Consider the following 20,007-nt stretch of genomic DNA (forward strand, 5'->3'; position numbering starts at 1 on the left):
TCCAAGGTCACCGTGGCCACCAGATCCAGTCTGTGTCCAGATCAGAGGGTCACTGCAGTCACCCGGATCCAGATACGTATCCAGACATGATGGTTGATCAGCACCTAGAAAGGACCTCTACTGCCCTGAAAGACAGCGGAGACCAGGACAACTAGAGCCCCAGATACAGATACCCTGTAAAGACCTTGTCTCAGAGGACCAGCAGGACCAGACCACAGGAAACAGATGATTCTTCTGCACAATCTGACTTTGCTGCAGCCTGGAATTGAACTCCTGGTTTCATCTGGTCAGAGGAGAACTGACCCCCCAACTGAAGCCTGGTTTCTCCCAAGGTTTTTTTCTCCATTCTGTCACCGATGGAGTTTTGGTTCCTTGCCGCTGTCCCCTCTGGCTTGCTTAGTTGGGGTCACTTCATCTACAGCAATATCATTGACTTGATTGCGAATAAATGCACAGACACTATTTAAACTGAACAGAGATGACATCACTAAATTCAATGATGAACTGCCTTTAACTATCATTTTGCATTATTGAGACACTGTTTTCCAAATGAATGTTGTTCAGTGCTTTGACGCAATGTATTTTGTTTAAAGCGCTATATAAATAAATGATTGAATGATTGATTGATTGATTGATTGAGGTTTCACGCTCAGGGTTGCCAGATGTCAATGAAAGTGAATTACAGCCAGTTTTTTTCTCCTACACAAGGCCAGTGTGCTATTTCCTGCAACTAAATCTGTGTAAAACCTTCTCAGGTGACGAACTATGATAAATCCAAACATGTTGTTTGTGACTGCAAAATAAATACATGTACAAAAACTCTGTGTCTAGAAATTTAGAACAACACTGATTTATAATCATGATTAGAACACATAAACACAATTATTTTGCTCAGTTTGTCATTACCCTACACTCTGACATAGCTTGAAATAAAAGAATATGAGAAAATTACATTTTGTGGCATTTTCTTGTGTTGTGTCCACTGAATGAGGTCAGAGAGGTCACAGCTGAGCAAATGGTTTTAAAGAACAAGCTTCCTCATTCATACAAACCCATGGAAGAGGAGAAAAAAAAAACTTCCAAGAATAAGAGATGAGGGTTTCTCAAGAACATAAAAAACCTGAGGACCGTTACACAGTTACAGTAACACAACGGGCTGTGTTTGTCTGGGTGTGTGTGCCATGGGCGACCCCATCCCGAGTACTGTAGTCATGCCACAAAAACACAGCACTACAGGATGTATGGGTATTGGGTAGGCAAGGCAAAGTCATGTGACGGGTGATGGCAGGTTGCCTAAGGTCAGTATGTTAATAACACTGACTGACCTACAGTGCAGTTTCACTGAACTGAATCCGGCACTGGAACTGGATTTGCTGGTTAGGAAGTGTAAGGATTATCTTTGATTAGAATAATTACAGCAGCAGCAGGGCTAATATCGCATGAGTCAGCATGTAAACTAAAGCACTCATGACAGACGCGCTCACACATCACCTCTTGTGTGAGCATGTCTGTCATGAGTGCTTTCGGTTTATGTACTTAAGCCAATGCAAGTTTGAGCTATTGCTTCAAGCAAGAGGCAAAACAAGAGGTTTTGAGAGAGTTTTAACAAAGGAGGCAAAGTCTTACTATTTAAACACTCTGAATGTGAACATCATATTTTAGAAAAGCGCTGTTATCATGGAGAATTTTAATCTTAAAGACAAAGGACTGTAAATTCTAAGAGCAGCATGATTAAGGCTGTTCAAACTGCACATGATTTCAAGATCAAAATATCATAAATCATAACAGTGCGATCACGAATCTTGAGTGATAGTGAAACTAAAAAATTATTGTGCATTCAAAAAGGGGCAGGGCCAGGGGGGGCATTACGATGGCATCGTCTATCGGCCCAACACTAGTGTGCACTAGGATGGGTTAAATGCAGAGCATAAATTCTGAGTATGGGTCACCACACTTAGCAACACATCACTTCACTTTGACCTTCAGTAACTCTGGGAGAGTGTTGCTCAACTCGTCTCTACATACTCTAAATATATAGTGAAAGGGTAAACTAGCAAAAGCAAGAAAAACTAGTTCCAAATGTATCAGAACAGTTACTGAGAATTTGCCGTAGGCACCACTGTATTAACTGCATATGTACAGTAAACACACACTGCCACCCATGGAGTGTGAAGTGTAAGTAAGATGTTTTAAATGATTATTTAAACTAAGAACTACAATTCGATGTGTATTTAAGTGACTTTGGTTGGAACAAAATATACAGGTTGTACGTTTTAACACTAGCACAGTAACACGAAGAGCAGATACAAATTTACATTTGTGTAGTTTATGGGGGAAAAAACTATTGGAAATAACTATGTTACAGTTATGTCACCTAAGCCTGCCGCCTTATGAAATGTTCTGCCTGTGTTTCGTGAATAAGGAAGGCCCAATGACTAGGATGGCATACCTCTTTTGGTAAAGACATTAGACGATTCCGATCACAGTTGAAGTTGGACAGTTTCTTTAGTTTTCCAATACTTCTTGGCAAACTCTGGAGAGAAAAACAAAACAAAAGGAGAGATTTATCTTATAAAATGCATATGACCAATGATAAGACTACATGACAACTCTAATGAGCAAGCCAAGGTTTTTTTAAGGGTTTTATGGACCTGATCATTATGGATCAGGTGCTGTAACTTACCACCAATTGGTTTTCTGTCAGCACTAGTTCTGTCAGGCTTTCACAGTTGCCTATGCTCTCCGGCAGATGGACTAATCTGTTTTGATCTGCTTTCAATATTGAAAGCCGTCTTAATTTTCCTAAGGGAAAGCATACATTACAGAATAATTACTGCATAAAACTAAAACTCACAGCTCACTATTGTGCGCTTTTAACAACAACAGTGGATCAGTAGGTTAACCACAAGTACAACAGTTCAATTAATATAAGCTCTGCTTTATTTAAAAGAAAAAACTAACTCCATCCATCTCCAAGGACAACAACCAAACAGAAGCACACATAAACAGACACACAGGCAATGCAGTTTGTAGTTGGGTCCTGAACACTGACCTAAGCTCTCCGGCAGCATGTCTATGAGGTTCTGGGACACCAGGAAGTCAGTGAGGGAGAGGAGGTTCCCCATCTCCTCTGGGAGGTGCTCTATCTTGTTCTCAGATACATCCAGACAGGTAAGGCTTCTCATACTCCCCAGCTCCTGAAGCAGAGAAAGTGTACATATATAGGAAGACGAGTAGCTCGTGCTTGATTAATAAAGAACAATAATAAATATCGAGTTCAAATCAAGTGTAAAATAATGTAAAGGAGCATAATACATGTCTGATGCAGTCAAACATGTTTACAAAATCTATGCAGGAGAACAAGTGTGGTTACCGATCCGACAGTCCGATAGACTGACAGTTTTTGAAAATGAAATCAACAGGATATGTGAGAAATACTTTACCGGTGGTAGTTCAGACAGCTGGTTTCCGTCCAGCCACAGGTCTTTCAGACTGACAAGACAGCCTATTGTCTCAGGCTGCAAGAAAACAAGTTTGACAGAGTTCAGATGGAGCAGTGAGAACAGCAGGTCACTGTTACCGACATGCACAAGAATGCAGGCCAATGCAAAAAATGTGTGAAATGGCATTCCGAAGTAGCCTGTATTAAGTCCAGCCTCTGTCAAACATTCATGGAAACAAGGGTTGTAGTCTTGGACAAACAGTCCATGACCACTGTTTGAATCTCAAGAGACTGACCGAAAACATGTAACATAAAGTAACATATAAAGTATCCTTCTGAAATTGTGTGAAGGAATTTCATATAATAAAAACTGTCCGTAATCCATTTTCCTTTTTAATAGAGATGACTATTATTCTGAGCCCCAGTAGTATTTAACTGCATGTCCTAATGAATGATGCAATAAAACCATTAATATAAAAGTTGCTATTTGTTTGTAGGGAGTTTTTGTTGCATAAAAGGTAAATCTATAATAATGAATCTATAATCTTAGAAATTGTGATTGTTTTATTATGCAATTACCACATATAGTATAGACCAAAAGTTTGGACACACCTTCTCATTCAAAGAGTTTTCTTTATTTTCATGACTATGAAAATTGTAGAGTCACACTGAAGGCATCAAGGGCTATTTGACCAAGAAGGAGAGTGATGGGGTGCTGCGCCAGATGACCTGGTCTCCACAGTCACCGGACCTGAACCCAATCCAGATGGTTTAGGGGTGAGCTGGACCGCAGACTAAAGGCAAAAGGGCCAACAAGTGCTAAGCATCTCTCGGGGAACTCCTTCAAGACTGTTGAAGACCATTTCAGGTGACTACCTCTTGAAGCTCATCAAGAGAAAGCCAAGAGTGTGCAAAGCAGTAATCAAAGCTAAAGGTGACTACTTTGAAGAACCTACAATATGACATATTTTCAGTTGTTTCACACTTTTTTGTTATGTATATAATTCCACATGTGTCAATTCATAGTTTTGATGCCTTCAGTGTGAATCTACAATTGCCATAGTCATGAAAATAAAGAAAACTCTTTGAATGAGAAGGTGTGTCCAAACTTTTGGTCTGTACTGTAGTCAAAACTAACATTGTGGCATCCCTACTCTAAATTTACGTACATATTTCATGAGACCCAATGTCTTTATGCAAAATAACCATCTTGAATTTGGGATGAAACATGATGCCTTCTTCATATTCAGCCCAATAATCTGATAAAGTTTCAGAGACGGCGTGACAGCTGACTTATACAAAACCTTGTGCAGTCAAAGTCATTATTATTGTTATTAGTCCATTTATAGCTAGTCATGAAAATCTTCTCAACACTTACCAAATTATACAGTTCATTGCTTCCAACATCCAGTTCTTCAAGTTTCTGAAGCTGAGACAGAGACCTGAGAGAAACATAAATGGAATACATATGAGTTTTCTTTTGCCTTACACACACACACACACACACACACACAGCGTCAGGAGGCGTACACTTACTCTGGTAAAAATGTCAGCAAGTTCTCTCGGAGTTCCAGTGATACCAAGTGACAGAGGCTAGATGAAAGATAGAAACATTGCACAATCTTAAGTACTGTATAATGTTATATTTAAACCATTACACATTTTGAGCAGTAGATCATTTTGTATTTTCTGAATTTAATTTGCATTTCAGGGCCACCATACATGTCATTAAGAGAGATGGTACTTCTTATTTTATTTGAGTAACATTCACCACACAAAGCTTACTCCATGTCCACATAAAGATCATTAAATGATATCATGCCTCAACCATAAGCACATATACAGTCAGAATTTGAAATAAGTTAAAAGAAGTCTTCTGCTCACCAAGGCTGTATTTATTTGATCACAAATACAGTAAGAAGAGTAATATTTGGAAATATTTTTACAAAGTAAAATAACTTTTAAATGTAAATATATTTTAAAAAATGTAATTTATTCCTGTGATCAAAGCTGAATTTTCAGGATAATAACTCTAGTCTTCACTATCATGATCCTTCAGAAATCATTCTAGTATACTTATTTGCTGCTTAAGAAACATTCCTGACTATTATTAATGTTGAAAACAATTGTACTACTTCATATTTTTGTGTAAACCAAGACACATTACTATTCAAAAGTTCTAAGTAACCAATGCAAACTCCACCAGAAATGTCTACTCGTTTTCGGGCAAAAAAATAATATGCACAGAGATAAAGTTCATCTATCCGCTGACAGAGAGAAGGGAAGTACACTCAACACACATCCTGAGATAGGAATCACAATCTTCCAGCGCATGCTCACTGCTCAGAGCCTCACAAGTGGGGCAGTGACATCTCAGTTTATTTATTTCAGGGCTTCCTGCTATTTAAAACCTGATTTGGTTTTAAAAACAATAACTAAACCAAGTAAAGTAACAGTCAAGCAGAGGGCAAGAGGACTTCCCTGTTCAAACTGAACACAAGCCAGTAATTCAGAGACAAAACCACTCACGTTTCTACACAAACAGCTTTCAAGGTTAAAGGGTTTCAAAACAAAAATGGAAAAAGTAAGATGAAAGAAGAAATGTGATTTGACCTCTACAGTCAGTCACAGGGACGACTTGACTTAGAAAACAGGAAATGCTGCAATTTGTCACTATAACTCCACGAACATTTAATCAACCCGGAGAACGGACAAGAGTTCAACACGCTTTCAAATGTCTGGAGCTCAAGGCTATACAGACAGCTAAAGTCACACAAACATTAATCAGGTTTGTCTCCTGAAATGAAAACGGAGAGAAAAAAAAAGAGGATTAGTTTTCAAGGCAGCAGCGAATGGAGTATTTCAGTCTTTGAATTCTGCAGTAATAACTGTCTGCAATCACTCGTAGTGTCTCATTACTGCACATTAATGTTTTCATTTGCTAATCGAAAAAATGATCAACCAAATGTGCATATGTGTGACTGAGCTGACTATAGTATGCTGACTGAGAGGATGCAATGAGGAGAGATGTCAGCTAAAAGATCACAAGAACCCTCTGGAATTGAGCTCTATACTAATATCTGCTCATTGAGAAAACATCTCTGCCTCACTGAGCCAGATAAACCAGCGACATTTCCTCTTTCAGGCATTATGCTTGTGTTTAAGGTAAGGCAAGTACAAATTCATCCACAATTCTCTTAATGCCCTCATATATTTTACTTTCTTTTACAGGCAGTACAACAAATACTACCATGAAAAAAAAGTGCCATTGCATTTTTATTTTTAGTATAATGAAAATAATGGCAATGCAAAGAAAGAAAGAAAAATATCCTTAATTTCCTTTAAGTAAACTGTAATATCTTACTTCTTTAATAGTAATTATAATATTGATCACATATTTGATAATGTGTCAAATCACAAAAACAAATATTACAAAAATACTGAATACTGGAGCAGAAATGTGGAGACATTTTTGCATTTTTATTAACATTTAGTGTGTGATTAAAACAACCATAATCGACATACAGAAATCATTTCATCACACCAGCAACAGTGAAAGATGAACATCAGACTAGTAAAGGTTCGAGACAAACAACACTTAAATACTGTCAAGATGTTTAACAGTAGTTAGTCTCCCAGTCGATTAACTTCTCACTGGTCATGAACAGACTAGCCTTGCCATGTCATGAATTTACATTATTTTTCTAGGAACTTTCTAAAGGTTCAGATTGCAAAAGACTGCCATAGAGCTGTGAGATAGAGGGCCGACAGGCACGGAAGAGGAAATTACACAGGAAATGAAGAAAGCTGTGGAAAAGAAAACAAAAAAGGTACCCAGACGTTTCCCAGATTTCAATCTGAAAGAAGTCCAAGTTACTGCAGAGACAATGGTGAGAGGTGATATGAACATCCACTGGAATAACAGGCCGAGCCACTCACATGAACGCTGGACTGTTTTTAGGAAACACTGTCATTCTGGAGACAAACTGCGTCATGGAGTACTCACCAGAAACCTCTGACTGTGAGTCAAAAATCTCCCTGAGGATAAATGCTATTACCAAAATCTGAAAATGTGAAATCAATCGTCTGAAATTAGACTACTGGTTTTAGTTGTTCTGATATCGTATCAAGTCATGGGATAATTAGTCGATTACTGCAGCCATCTCAGCTGCTCATGAGTGTCCTACAACAGCAACACAGAGAAGACAGACTTCACAGCTAGGGTGGATAAAGGGAATCAAGTCAGCCCAGTTTCCAACTGTAATCTACTGATCACAAGATCATCTGAGAATCTCGTCATAGATCAAACCCTGCTGATATCACAAGACAACGTATCCCTCTAAATACTGCAAACAAAAAGCAGACTATCTGGTCTACATACAAAAACTAACTGGGAAAACAAGAGGAGAAAAAACACTTACTTTCCAATGTTTTCTGGAAGTACTTGTAAAGCAATGTCATTGATGGAAAGGCATGTTAAATTGCGTAATTCTGTAAAGCTTTCTGGCAACCTGAAACAAAACAAAAACAAACATATAACTCACAGTTGGCACAGGGAAAGACAAGAGAATTACTGCGAAAGTGCTCTGGCGGACAGGTGAACGAACAGATGGAGGAGTGAATCATGAACATGGTCATGCCAGCAAAACATGATCACTCACTATTGAACCAAACAAATCATTGCTAACAAGATAGTTGTGCCAGTAAACTAAAGCTACACCATATGGTTGTGCGATACAAAACAACCAGAGAATACAGAAGCACTCAAGCACTGCTTAACATGCAGCAAAATGGGGGAACAAATTGGCAAAGTGGGCCAAAGTGGATCCAGTGCTAATGCATAACGCATGACCTGTCAAGCACAACACAGCTATTAGGATATCGTCAATAAACCGCAGAGATGCTGTCAACGTATCTGTGCTGTAATAGACATGCAATTAAGACATGCCAGTGTAGTCTACTCAGAATTTCAAATAGATAAAGTACATATGCTTCTCTTTGATTAAAAAAAGTACTTAACTTCACTACAAACTAATAACAAAAATGAGGATAACTACAGAAGCAAATTTAAGTGTGATATATTTTTAATTATACTACAAACTATAAATATTTATCTCACAAAACATTATAATTAGGGCAACAGCAGCAAAGCTGAACAAAACTGTAGTTAATTTAGATAATCTGAAAACAGCAGTACTTTAGTAAATATTTGACTGGTTTTCAGCATTTCTTCATTATAAAACGTGTCAGCAATTATACAGGATCAGAACATCACACAAAAGCTGAAATGCACAATTACCTTGTCAAAGGATTTCCACTAAAATCTGCTACTTGGAGGGTTTTACAATATGAAATGCTCTCAGGGAGTTCCATAATGTCTGTGAGAGAGAGAAAAAAAAAACAGAAGAAACAGATTTAATCCACGTACAACAATAAAACCCTTGCTCTTGTCGAAATGATGGGTTCAAACATATGCCTATATTAAGATGCTTTCCTTTGACCACATTTTAAGCTAGCATAGCATGCGTCCATTACAGAAACATGCAAGATGGCATTAAAAGTCTAAAAGTGCTATGCATTTTTATACTAGAAGAGCGCTGCGTTGTCAGTGTAATGTTAATGCAACCCTTTACTGGAATCAGCTGTGAGTTGAGTATTCTTCAAGGAAGGAGTGCTATAGAGGTCATGGTTCCGGATGGATTTTTCCCATAGGAACTGCGATTTAAAGATGTCTACCATATATAATAGTGATATTACAGAGTATTCTGAGAGTAGAGGGAAATTTGCACTGCATCACTGGAGCGCCCGGGCCACTTAAGTGTTCTTCTGCAGCAATTTCCTTATCGTGATTCTCTGATTGCTGAACATTTCCGGATAATTCCGTTTTTCAACCAGGAATTCCACTGTTAAACATGATTAATTTAAAATTCAGTTGAAGTAAAGCTGGCTGATGGTTTCAACAAAAGCATGCATCACTGATTAACAACATCGTAGCTCCCAGTACGTTTGTCTTTATTAAGTTAATGTTCAAAATCAAGTGCCATACGAAGAAATTTAATTACATTTATACTTGTAGAATATGAAGCATTTGTTGCTGTAAATCCTTTACAGGTTCCATTTCAGATGCTTCTATACAAGATACCAAGCTATGTAGAAAGCAAGGTAGCATAAAGGGGTTTGGAACAAAGCCAGTATTTCAATCATTTATGTGCTTGCCATAAAAATGGTGCTTTAACTAAGAGAGATCAGAGTTCAACTTTAATATGATGTCCATTTATAAGGGAGGAACCATGGCAAGACAGTGTGTAAACACAAAAAGAGCATAAACCATGAAATGAAAACTGAAAAGTCATTTACAGTAGGCTATACATGCTCACGACTACAAACCAGAATGCATTTCTTTCTTCTATATCAGAGTCCAAACAACATTCAACCCACTTTAAATATATGGCACAATTTATGCAAAATATCTTCTATACTGTATAGAAGAAGAAATAAAGTCCAAAAAATGTAGAAAGAGATGCAGGAGATTAAATGGGGACATATTTTTTTTTTTTTTTTAATATCACTTTAAGAAAGATACATGCCACACAAACCATGAAATCTACTTTTAAAAATGCCACTTAATTAAAAACAGTAAAAATAGCTGAAACAATAACTGAAATGTGTGCGTGGAGATTCTGCGATCCAGGCTGGGGATAACTGTGAAGGATGCTGAAATGTTGTATGTAATTGTGGAGCACAGAAACCCAGCTTCTGGAATAAGCGTGTGGGAAGAACAAGACACGGGAGGCCAAAGTCTCTCACAGACAAGTAAAGTAATTAAACAGTGGTCTGATAAACCAAAGGGCTTCTTACCATTTCGAGAGATGTCTAGCTCTACGAGCTGGTTGAAGTTAGCAATATCTCCCGGCAGCCGCTGGATCTCATTGTCACTTAGGCCAAGTATTCTCAGCTTAGTCAAATTGAAAAATGGCTGAAAGAGAGTAAGAAACACCAATTAATTGCTACTGCAGTTTGAATAAGTATATGTATAATACATATTTTGCCAATGCAGTTATTCCTTACATACAAAAAAGCACAGTAAATACTGCTGAAAACGTAACGAAAGTACACTAATATGCCAATTCCAAACATAGTGTTACGGAGGATTATGGGTAATTCTGAGGCTGTACTGATTCACAGTACTGATTTTGAGTACCATGACTGACGAGAGGAAAAAGGTGCATTTGAAGCACCCCATAAAACAGCACAGTCAGAGAGACAGCAGAGCCCAAAACAAACAAACATCTCTTCAGCTGTGATTGTTAGAGCCTCACCGTTATGGTTTTTTTTTTTTTTTGGGCGGGGGGGGGGGGGGGCTGATACCAATATTAGGTAGTAAAAAATGCTGATATAAATATATCATCCAATATTCTTTGTGTTTATTATAGTACAATACAGGGGTGCTCCGATCAGTATTTTTGAGGCTCATCACTCATCACAGATAGCAGTATCTGCCGATCCGATCACAGATACTGATCTTTTTAAAGCCTTCATTTTCTCATGTAGAATTAATTATAGTGTAGTATTTTTTTATTTGTTATGAGGGGTAGAGGGGCACCATTTTTTCAAAAATATATATTAATCTCACCTAAAACAATGATCATGAACAGTATTTTTGTTATTACAATTATGTGATTGTTGCACAATACACCATACAGCTCTCTTATAGTGCAGACCCAATGCATTTTAAAGCCATCTTCATTTTGAAAGTGAGCGCATGGTGATTCATTCAAGCCTTTTGTGAAATTAGGTCATGTTTTCTCCCTTTTTCTCCAAACCGCGAGAAACGCCAGTCTCCCTTTTTTGCAGAATGCGATATATCCGCTCAACCAATCACAGCACACCATTCCATGCACCCTAGACAGTAATGGCGGCGCTTTGAATACACCCGTCATCCTAGTTGTCCTCATTTACTTTGTACTTTGTGAACAACAAACAAGGACTGCATTATAAATCTCATGTGATTGTCATGCACACGATTAATCAGGAAAAGCCAGTTCTGTGATTAATAGTACCGGTAAATCTCCATCACGTTCTTTCAGATGGAAATTATTCAGATGCATTTAATACACAGAGCCGTAGATCACTGACAAGCTGTCTTATAATGTTCATTAGATGAATAACATTCATTTATGAATACGATATTGCGTAGCTTAGTGTTAGTGTTTTTATTAATGCCATTTATGTTTTTGGACAGCACATAGCTCTAGTCAACTAAATGAATGTAACTTGGTACAGACGAATGCACTTTTGGAAGTTGAATGTAAGTAAAATGTCATTCTGGAATTTCTGTGTTCTAATGTGATGTTGTTCAAGTTCTTGTTCATGATAACATTTTATTTTATCGTAATTAATTTATAGCATTAACAAGATGACCCGATGAATTCATTTTGGAAGCGATGACTGATTTTTAGTCCAGTGGCTGTATATAAGATAAGTATTGACCAAGTTCATATGTGGATCAGCTTTGTTGTGCGTTTTCATCAGTTTCGATATGAAAAATAGCTTTTCAAAGGATATACTGCATTTTGAGAAGAAAAAAAAGTGTCATGGATTTATCAATTAAAAATCTCCCTCATGTCATTCCAATCCTGATATGTATAATTTTCTTGTATTTCCTCAGGAAATACAATAGGAGAATGTTCAAGCTGCTCTTTTCTATAAAACTAAAATGGATGATGATTTACACTGCCGAACCAAAGTTATACAACTGCTTTGTGTGAGGAACCGAAAAAGTGTGGATTGTGTCTACAGACTGGTTACACTACAATGTTTATCATTGCCTTACAGTTTAATTCATCAGAGACCAGTTGACTCCATCACTGTACCTGCTGGCTTTAGGTCTCTAGAGAGGACGTGAACACACAGGAATGGCTATTCATGCCAAACAGCAAAACTGAATGGAGCAGTATGCAATGCACGCTTATTACGATAATAAAGGTAATCTGCATGAGCAGCAGAGACACAGTGTTCCTCTCAATGATTGGTCAGCCAGTCTTCACATAATGCCTTATGAGTTCACTGATTTGGAGTTTTTGTATGGAAATAATCAAACATAACCAGAGAATCAGAAAGACAATAATACAACGGTCATCTGACGCATGCAAAATCGCTAGCTTGATGTCCCGGGGCTATTGTGTTTTTCAGTCAGGCTACCAAAATGCATCACCACTCCTGCGGTTCCTTCAAAACTAGGTAGTATCAAACTTAAGGCCATAAAAAGTTTTAAATATGTTAAATGGTATAATAAATGTCTTAATTATAATTTCAAGAGGTCTTACAGTTGCGGACAGAAAGACAAGAGCCGCCATAAGGCTGGATTAAACTTCAAAAAGCAATGATGTCATTGAATAAATATGAGAGCTGCATGTTTCAAGTGAAAACGCAGTGCAGATGTCTTCATTTGACTGTATCTGAAGGGAACCGACTGTCCTCATACAGTCCTTGGCATTTTTATTTCATTTGACCAATAATTCCTGATAAAGCAGCATTTATGAGAGCAGAGCTGCTATGTGTACAGCCGTTACCGGGCAAACCACAATATTTCAGCGCTCCTAAAGTGCCACCTCACAGTAGAGAATGGATTTGCACTTCCAACAAGCCTTTTTTGCTGTTCAAATAACAACTCATGTATTTAAGCAGCAAACACATGGAGTTGTAAATGAGAAAGAAGTTAATTTGTCTTCTAAAAATCTAAATTAAGACATCAATCTTTATACTGTTTAAACTGACATCATAATTTATATGCTTGATTTATCCCTTTTCATAAAAATGGTTTTAGGGCTGAAATGCTGTTGTATAAGATTTTTGTTTTTGTGAAAACCTGTATCTGAAATGTAAATCATGTAATTTTATGTCTCAATACTGTATGTTATCATAGAAATTGTCCAACATCACTCATACAGAGTTCATTTTACAGTGCAGCCAGGGGTGTGGTAGATCATACAGTCCAGGATAATACATTTTACATGATTAGAAAAAGTGTCATATCACGATATCAGTGATATAGTGACCCGATGACGTATGGTGAAAATATGTTCCCTAGCACTCACAACAACAAAACAAACCCAACAGGTGTGTAGAAGCAAGCGCTTCAATGAGAGTAAATCACTCGCATATGCGACTAAATCTTCACTCTGGGAGACTAAATGACGTCTAATATTAGTCAATGGCTAATAAATTCTCAGATTTTACTCTCCAGTGTGAGATTTGGAGGCTAAGTTTAGCAAGTATATATTATCACTCGCTGAACACTCTGTTCTGAGTGCTTCAGAGTTCCACTCTCCGTCAGATGATCTGCGCAGTTCTTCAGTTCATCTGAACAAATGTGCAATGTACCTGTGTTTGACGTACCGTAAACTCTAGTGTGAAGGCGCATGACTTGCCGTTGCTTTGTTTCAAACACATGCATAGAGAGAGAGAGAGAGAGAGAGAGAGAATTGACACGGTACATGTAAACGATATTGTTTATTGTATTTTCCTGTGAAAATTAGGGCTGGGCGATATATCTAACGATATGATTATGCGCACAGTCATTAAATCCGATTCTGTGATTACCGCTAAATCGCCATCACTTGCTTTCAAATGGAGCACCATTGAATAGACAGAGCCGTAGATCACCGACAAGCTACACAATATCGCGTTTATTATCGAAGGCGATTCATCTTGAATAATGAACGCGATATTGCATAGCTTGTAGGGATGCATCGATCCGATACTCGGGATCTGTATCGGTTCCGATCCAGGCATTTTCTGCGGATCAGGTATCTGACATGAGACCTATCTGTCCAAGGTGTCCTTAGAGGGTTGATGACATCAAAGTATCTTCTAGAGCATATTCGAGCACACACTCATGGAGAGAGGGGTCGGGGATGGTGGTTTCATCCGACTTCCTGACGCCAGCGTAAAAAGACGTCATGAAAGCTTATCAATTGCAAGTGTTTTAAGCCTTGCCAATTTAAACATTCAAAACGGTTTAAAGCATTCAAACAGAAGCAGAAAAACTCAACAGAGTTTTGAGCAAATGGAGAGCTGTGCAAATAGTGAGCTCTTCATCGTTTTCCTCCCGTGCCTTAAACATACAAGCACAAAAAGACATGAAAGCAGCCGCACGGTTGTTCGGTGCGTACCATGTGCATGCAGAAGGCCGCGTCTACAACTCTTAAACACCAAACTGAGTTTTGTCTCTTTTTGCTCTTGAAAAGACAAATACATAAAAAATTGTCACCTTGAAAGTATCCTCGAAAAAATGGTCATTTATGTCTTAAGTGCAAGTAAACATTAGGGAAAGAAATGGAGTGTTACTCTTAAAGTGTCCGCTCCTAATTTACTAGCTGCTGTCAGTGTCCTTAATGATAATCCAAGAAATGAAATGGGAGAAAACCACTCACTGCTCTTTACTGAATTACTTTGTACACTCAAAAAATGACTCTTTGGCTGAGCATGATTCTTTCATGGACAGTGGTTCCACATGTTTGTACAATGTTATTTGGACATGAATAAATCAAGTTATAAGGACATGTCTACTTTTAGTTGAGTTTACTCAGTTTGTTTTAGTTCATCCTACATGAAATATCATGAGTAGAGATAATATGTTTACATCATGTAGAACCACTGTCCATGCAAGTTTAGCCAAAGTGTTATAAAAACATTAGCAAGTAAGATATAACTTTTCTTTACACATGATGTTAGTTGTTTGCAGCTTAAGGATGTTACTATGTGTACATCATGCACTAGCACTCTCATTAAAGCTTCTTTTTTTTAATTAAGTATTTTAGACTTTCTTTTAACCAGGTCCTCAACCCAACCACAAGCTCCACACTTCACCACAATGGTAACTCGCACAAAATACACCAATATAAAGTCTTATAAAATGCCCACATAATAGAGCATTAGACAAGAAAAAATATCCTTATCACATTTTACTAAAAACTGCATAAAATAACACTTTATTTCAACATTTCTCTCCCCTTATCCAGTCCTGTGCAAAGCATGGTGGGAAGTGTAAAACTTATTTTGAGGTACTTGATTGAAACATGTTCTTTCAAAATGAAAACTTTGTTAAACCAACGAGTGACAGTTTTAAGTCAGATTAACATGACACAATCATGTTCAAATGAAAAATAGCCAAAATGGCATTAATTCAACATGAATTGTTCAGGTAAAGTGAACAAAACTGAAAAATCATTTTTGTGTGTGTGTGTGTAATTTTAACAATCTATATTTAATTTATACAGTAAAGACTATGTAATGATATTTACATTTGATTATTCAGTTTCTGTACCTGGACACCTACAAACGTGAAAAATCTTTAACTTTGGTTTAATTTGTATATTTGTGCTATATACACAATTTCGGAGCCCCACAAACCCCAGCTAGGGCCCTTAGAGCGATCGGTCTCCTTCAAGTCAAACACACAGCTGCTGCTGTCATCTTATGACACTAGATTCACACTTCAGATTAGTAGTGTGTGTCATCGATGACAGTAGCTCACTGGAAAATACCCTTCATTGTGTTTGCACTAATAAATGCTGCTGACTGCCAGCTGCAATCACCAATTAAACGTTGTTTATATTATATATATATATATATATATATATATATATATATTATATATATTATATATATATATTATATATATATATATATATATATATATATATATATATATATATATATATATATATATATATATATATATATATATATATATATATATATATATATATATATATATATATATATATATATATATATATATATCATAAATATTGTTATCACTAATATTTTTGAAATATCGTGATATCATTTTGAGGCTATATCGCCCACCACTATGTGCAGCTCTTAAAATGGGTCATAAATTGCCTAAAACATTTTTTACATTCTTTACATACCCTGTAAATAGTGAAAGAAATTCCTTCCTTCATTTTTGTTGACATTTGTGTATAAAACATATTTTGATTGACATTTAAAAGTGCTATCAGATTTTCTATATTGGTCTAGTTATATTAATTTTCCGGTCTGTCTGAGTACCTCCCTGAAGAGCTACCAAGGATGTTTTAAGTTTGCAAGCCCTGTGACATTTGTGTACATTAACTCATGCACCCTCCAACTGGATTTATTTATATTTGTGTGTGTGTATTTTATATTTTTTTGTAATTTGATGTTTGTTTTAATCTGTCTGAACGTAAGATTTAATAAAAAAAATGATCAAAAACTGTGATAACGTTGATTTATTGAATCTTTTGTAAAGATGAATTACTTCAGTATGTGAAGTAGACAAAACTGTCTCTGTCATTCACACGTCCCACTTCACTTTCAACAGCAGTCTTTTTAAGTATACAGCACTACTTTTGATTGATTAAAAAAAGTTGCCAAATTCCATTCAAGTAAAATCTATATTTACAGCTAGATTCCATGATTCTTTCTGTCCATGTTTTCCACATAGCCTTGGGTCCTATTACCCCCAGTCTGAACTATTCAACTGCACTTGACCTCATACACCTGCAGGAACCAGGCTAACCAAGTTATGAATGGAATTAAATAACATGAAAACTATGCTAGAATAACAAACAGGCCATTATCAAATAGAGAAGAACAGAAACGCTGCTCTTCTTGTTTCCAATCCCTCTTCTCCCTCTCTAATCAAAACGTTAGTGCTGCACAGGAAGAGAAAGTTGTCTAGACAATACTATAGACACACAGAAACTTCCCAGAGTGCAACAGGTATGGCACACAATAGACTCGGAAGTTCACACCACATTCATCTCAATACTTCCTTTGCGATGGCTGCTATTGTTTATAAAAGGTGTCTGATGAAACTAGAAATCTACAAGGGCAAAGAACCATCACGACACTGGCGTGTTATCAGACAGGCGGACCACTCAACCTGTTCTTCCTGTTAACCAGCCCGTCCTCCACCCTTCAGCAAATACAAGTTTACATTAACCTTTTTAAGCCCTCTGTCAATATTTGTAGCCTGACTGGATTCAAATACAGTTAAACACAAAGTTAACACAACAGATCCACAAGGTCAAAATAATCTAAATTGCAAAAAAATCACAGAGATATTTTTAATGATGACATCTATTTTCTTATATTAGAAATTATTAAATGACCTCAACATTTTCAAAATGAAACTTTGGGTCAACATTTCATTAAAGTAGAAGCTTATGTTAGGGTTAGCCGTCGAATATCATCCGAAACAGTTTACTTGCCAACTATATAGTAGGTGAAAAAAAATACTAATAATAGAAAAAGAGTAGTATGTTTGAATTCATGTTATTCATAAAACAGTAGGCAGAAAGCAAAGTTTTTTAGGCCAATCTGACAATATTGTGTAACTGACAATATAACTTAAAAATAAATACAAATAAAAATAACTGACAACATCAACTTATACTGATTTTAATACAGCAGCAATAATTTTAATAATTTTCAATAATTTGCACCATTTAAAAAAAAAAAAATGTATGTAGTGACAAATTCAGCTTCAAACACAATGACATTATTATCGCAGACAATACCTATCTCACACCCTTACACTCGAACCCTTTAACATTAAAAATGCTTTGCAGTGCTTGCTGAGAGCGCGGTGACTGGTATCAGGTCCCTCATATCCAAGCGGTCTCTGTCTCTGACCAACAGCCTCTGGTTCCCCTACACACATCTTTCATCACCATTAACTCTCCTCACAGCATTCCTCACATTTTAGGCCAAACAAGTAGTCTCAGATTCCAGAAAACGTCTATGATAAGAGATTTCACACACAAACTGATGAGAAACAGGCTTTAAGATGCATGTTCTCAAGCTCAGTCTAAACCGCACACTTTTGGCGTATAATCCAACAGTCACACTGGGCACACATGGTACAAAGGAGAGGAAAAAATCATTTTATCTAAATTAATGTCTAAAAAAAATATAAAAAAGACTGTGATAAGATGTGATACTGCCCCCACATCACACCCCCACCCCCCCCAAAAAAAAAATTCCCATATGGCCCACCCCAAGCTGCTTTTATAAGGAACTGGATAAATGTGTCAAAATGTTCACATTTAATTTCCATCTGTTTCTCACAGAAAACTATAGTGCGCCTACAGAAGACTTGGGATACAGCACATGCATTGTGTGGACTACTTTATTAAACTTTTATGGTTTCTTAAATCTTCATGCTTGAGTGAAAGCTTTATTTTTCATATGCCCAGAAAAGAGCAGCCAGAACATTATTAAAAAACTCCTATTTTTGTAAACACCATGAAAGCAAGGAAATGAACACAGAATGGTTATGAACTGTGCACAACTAAAGTAAAACTAAAAGTAGTTTCCATTAAATGTATTAATTGGACAATAGATGTCTCAGCTACTAAAAAAAAAAAAAATCAAAGATGAACATGCTCAGACATGAATAACTGAATTTAATAGTTGACATAGCTTCTTACAATAAGTGGTTAAAAACCGGAATGCACTCGGTTCAAGCACTCAGCCCTTGAGGGGAAAGCCTGATACACGGCCAATTTACTGGCGTTTCATGTTTCCACATGTTCATAATAAAACAGCTTCAACGTTTTTTATATCCCAGCAAAGATTTATACAAAAAATGTGGAGACCAATGCTATTAATAGGACAGAAATCTTTTATTTATACATTTTGATATGTATTTCTTAGGAATAAAATAAATAAATAAACTGGTCACCTTCAGGCCTGACACTTAATCTATTTAAGTTTTATAAAAAAAAAAAAAATAAAATAAAAAAAAAATAGTTTAATTACGAATGTAATTTCACCCGGTTCACAGTGGTTGACCTTGTTTTTCTTTGGCTTCTTGTGTGAAAAACTTCATTTTACATTAAATTTTTGACTAGATGTCTGATTTCAAAGACACTTTTGATTAAAGTATCCTGGAATTCACTAAAATAGGATTATCCTTAGACGGGTGTAGGATAGGATGGTCCTGGATGCACTGTGGTCACTGGGCACAGCACTTGAATGCATCTGTGATCTGGAAGATTTAATTCATTAAATGCCAGAACATCACTGCAAGCAATGCTGGTGGTCAGTCCATCAGCACTGTGTGCAGGATTTACTGCTGTACACGCACTGGGAGCAAAGCAAACGTGTGCTCTTCACAAACCCGCTGACACAGTTATAAAAGCCCTCCACTGCTCACTGTTCTGACAGAGTTCTTCTTCAATATCACTGTGGTAAAGGTTACACAAGGAAAAGGCTTTTTAAATGGATGCACAGCAGCGAGAGGGAGAGGAAGCTGTCCTGTGTCAGTAATGCATCATGGTTAGGAGGAGCCTTTAAATCAGCATTAGCCTGAAAAGTTTCCGCTAGTCTTCTCCTCCACACATTCGTTCTCCTGAAGGTGCTCTCTGTTGCTTCATGCATGGGTCTGTGCTCTGAATGGTCGCTAAAAGGCAAAAGTGGCTACAGTTGTACTACAGTTGAAGATTGTAAAAAAAACAAAATATAATTAAAAAAAAAATTTAAAAAAGAAGCAGAAGCAGTTGTATGTGGCC

At 36.9% G+C, this 20,007-nt stretch overlaps 1 protein-coding gene across 1 annotated transcript; it reads right to left on the reverse strand.

Moving 5' to 3' along the window:
• Nucleotides 1-1,519: 1,519 nt before the first annotated feature.
• On the reverse strand, nt 1,520-10,437 carry LOC127976491 (leucine-rich repeat-containing protein 1-like). The gene is made up of 9 exons (XM_052580938.1): nt 10,301-10,437; nt 8,742-8,820; nt 7,864-7,953; nt 4,979-5,035; nt 4,821-4,884; nt 3,444-3,518; nt 3,053-3,197; nt 2,684-2,802; nt 1,520-2,533 (listed from the first exon to the last, which is right to left on the reverse strand). The coding sequence occupies exons 2-9, from the start codon at nt 8,813-8,815 to the stop codon at nt 2,375-2,377; spliced, it is 783 nt and encodes a 260-aa protein (XP_052436898.1). The 5' UTR covers nt 8,816-8,820; nt 10,301-10,437; the 3' UTR covers nt 1,520-2,374.
• Between the last annotated feature and the right edge of the window lie 9,570 nt (nt 10,438-20,007).

This window comes from Carassius gibelio, chromosome B17 (genome assembly GCF_023724105.1).
Source record: "Carassius gibelio isolate Cgi1373 ecotype wild population from Czech Republic chromosome B17, carGib1.2-hapl.c, whole genome shotgun sequence".
In the NCBI taxonomy this organism is placed as follows: Eukaryota; Metazoa; Chordata; class Actinopteri; order Cypriniformes; family Cyprinidae; genus Carassius; species Carassius gibelio.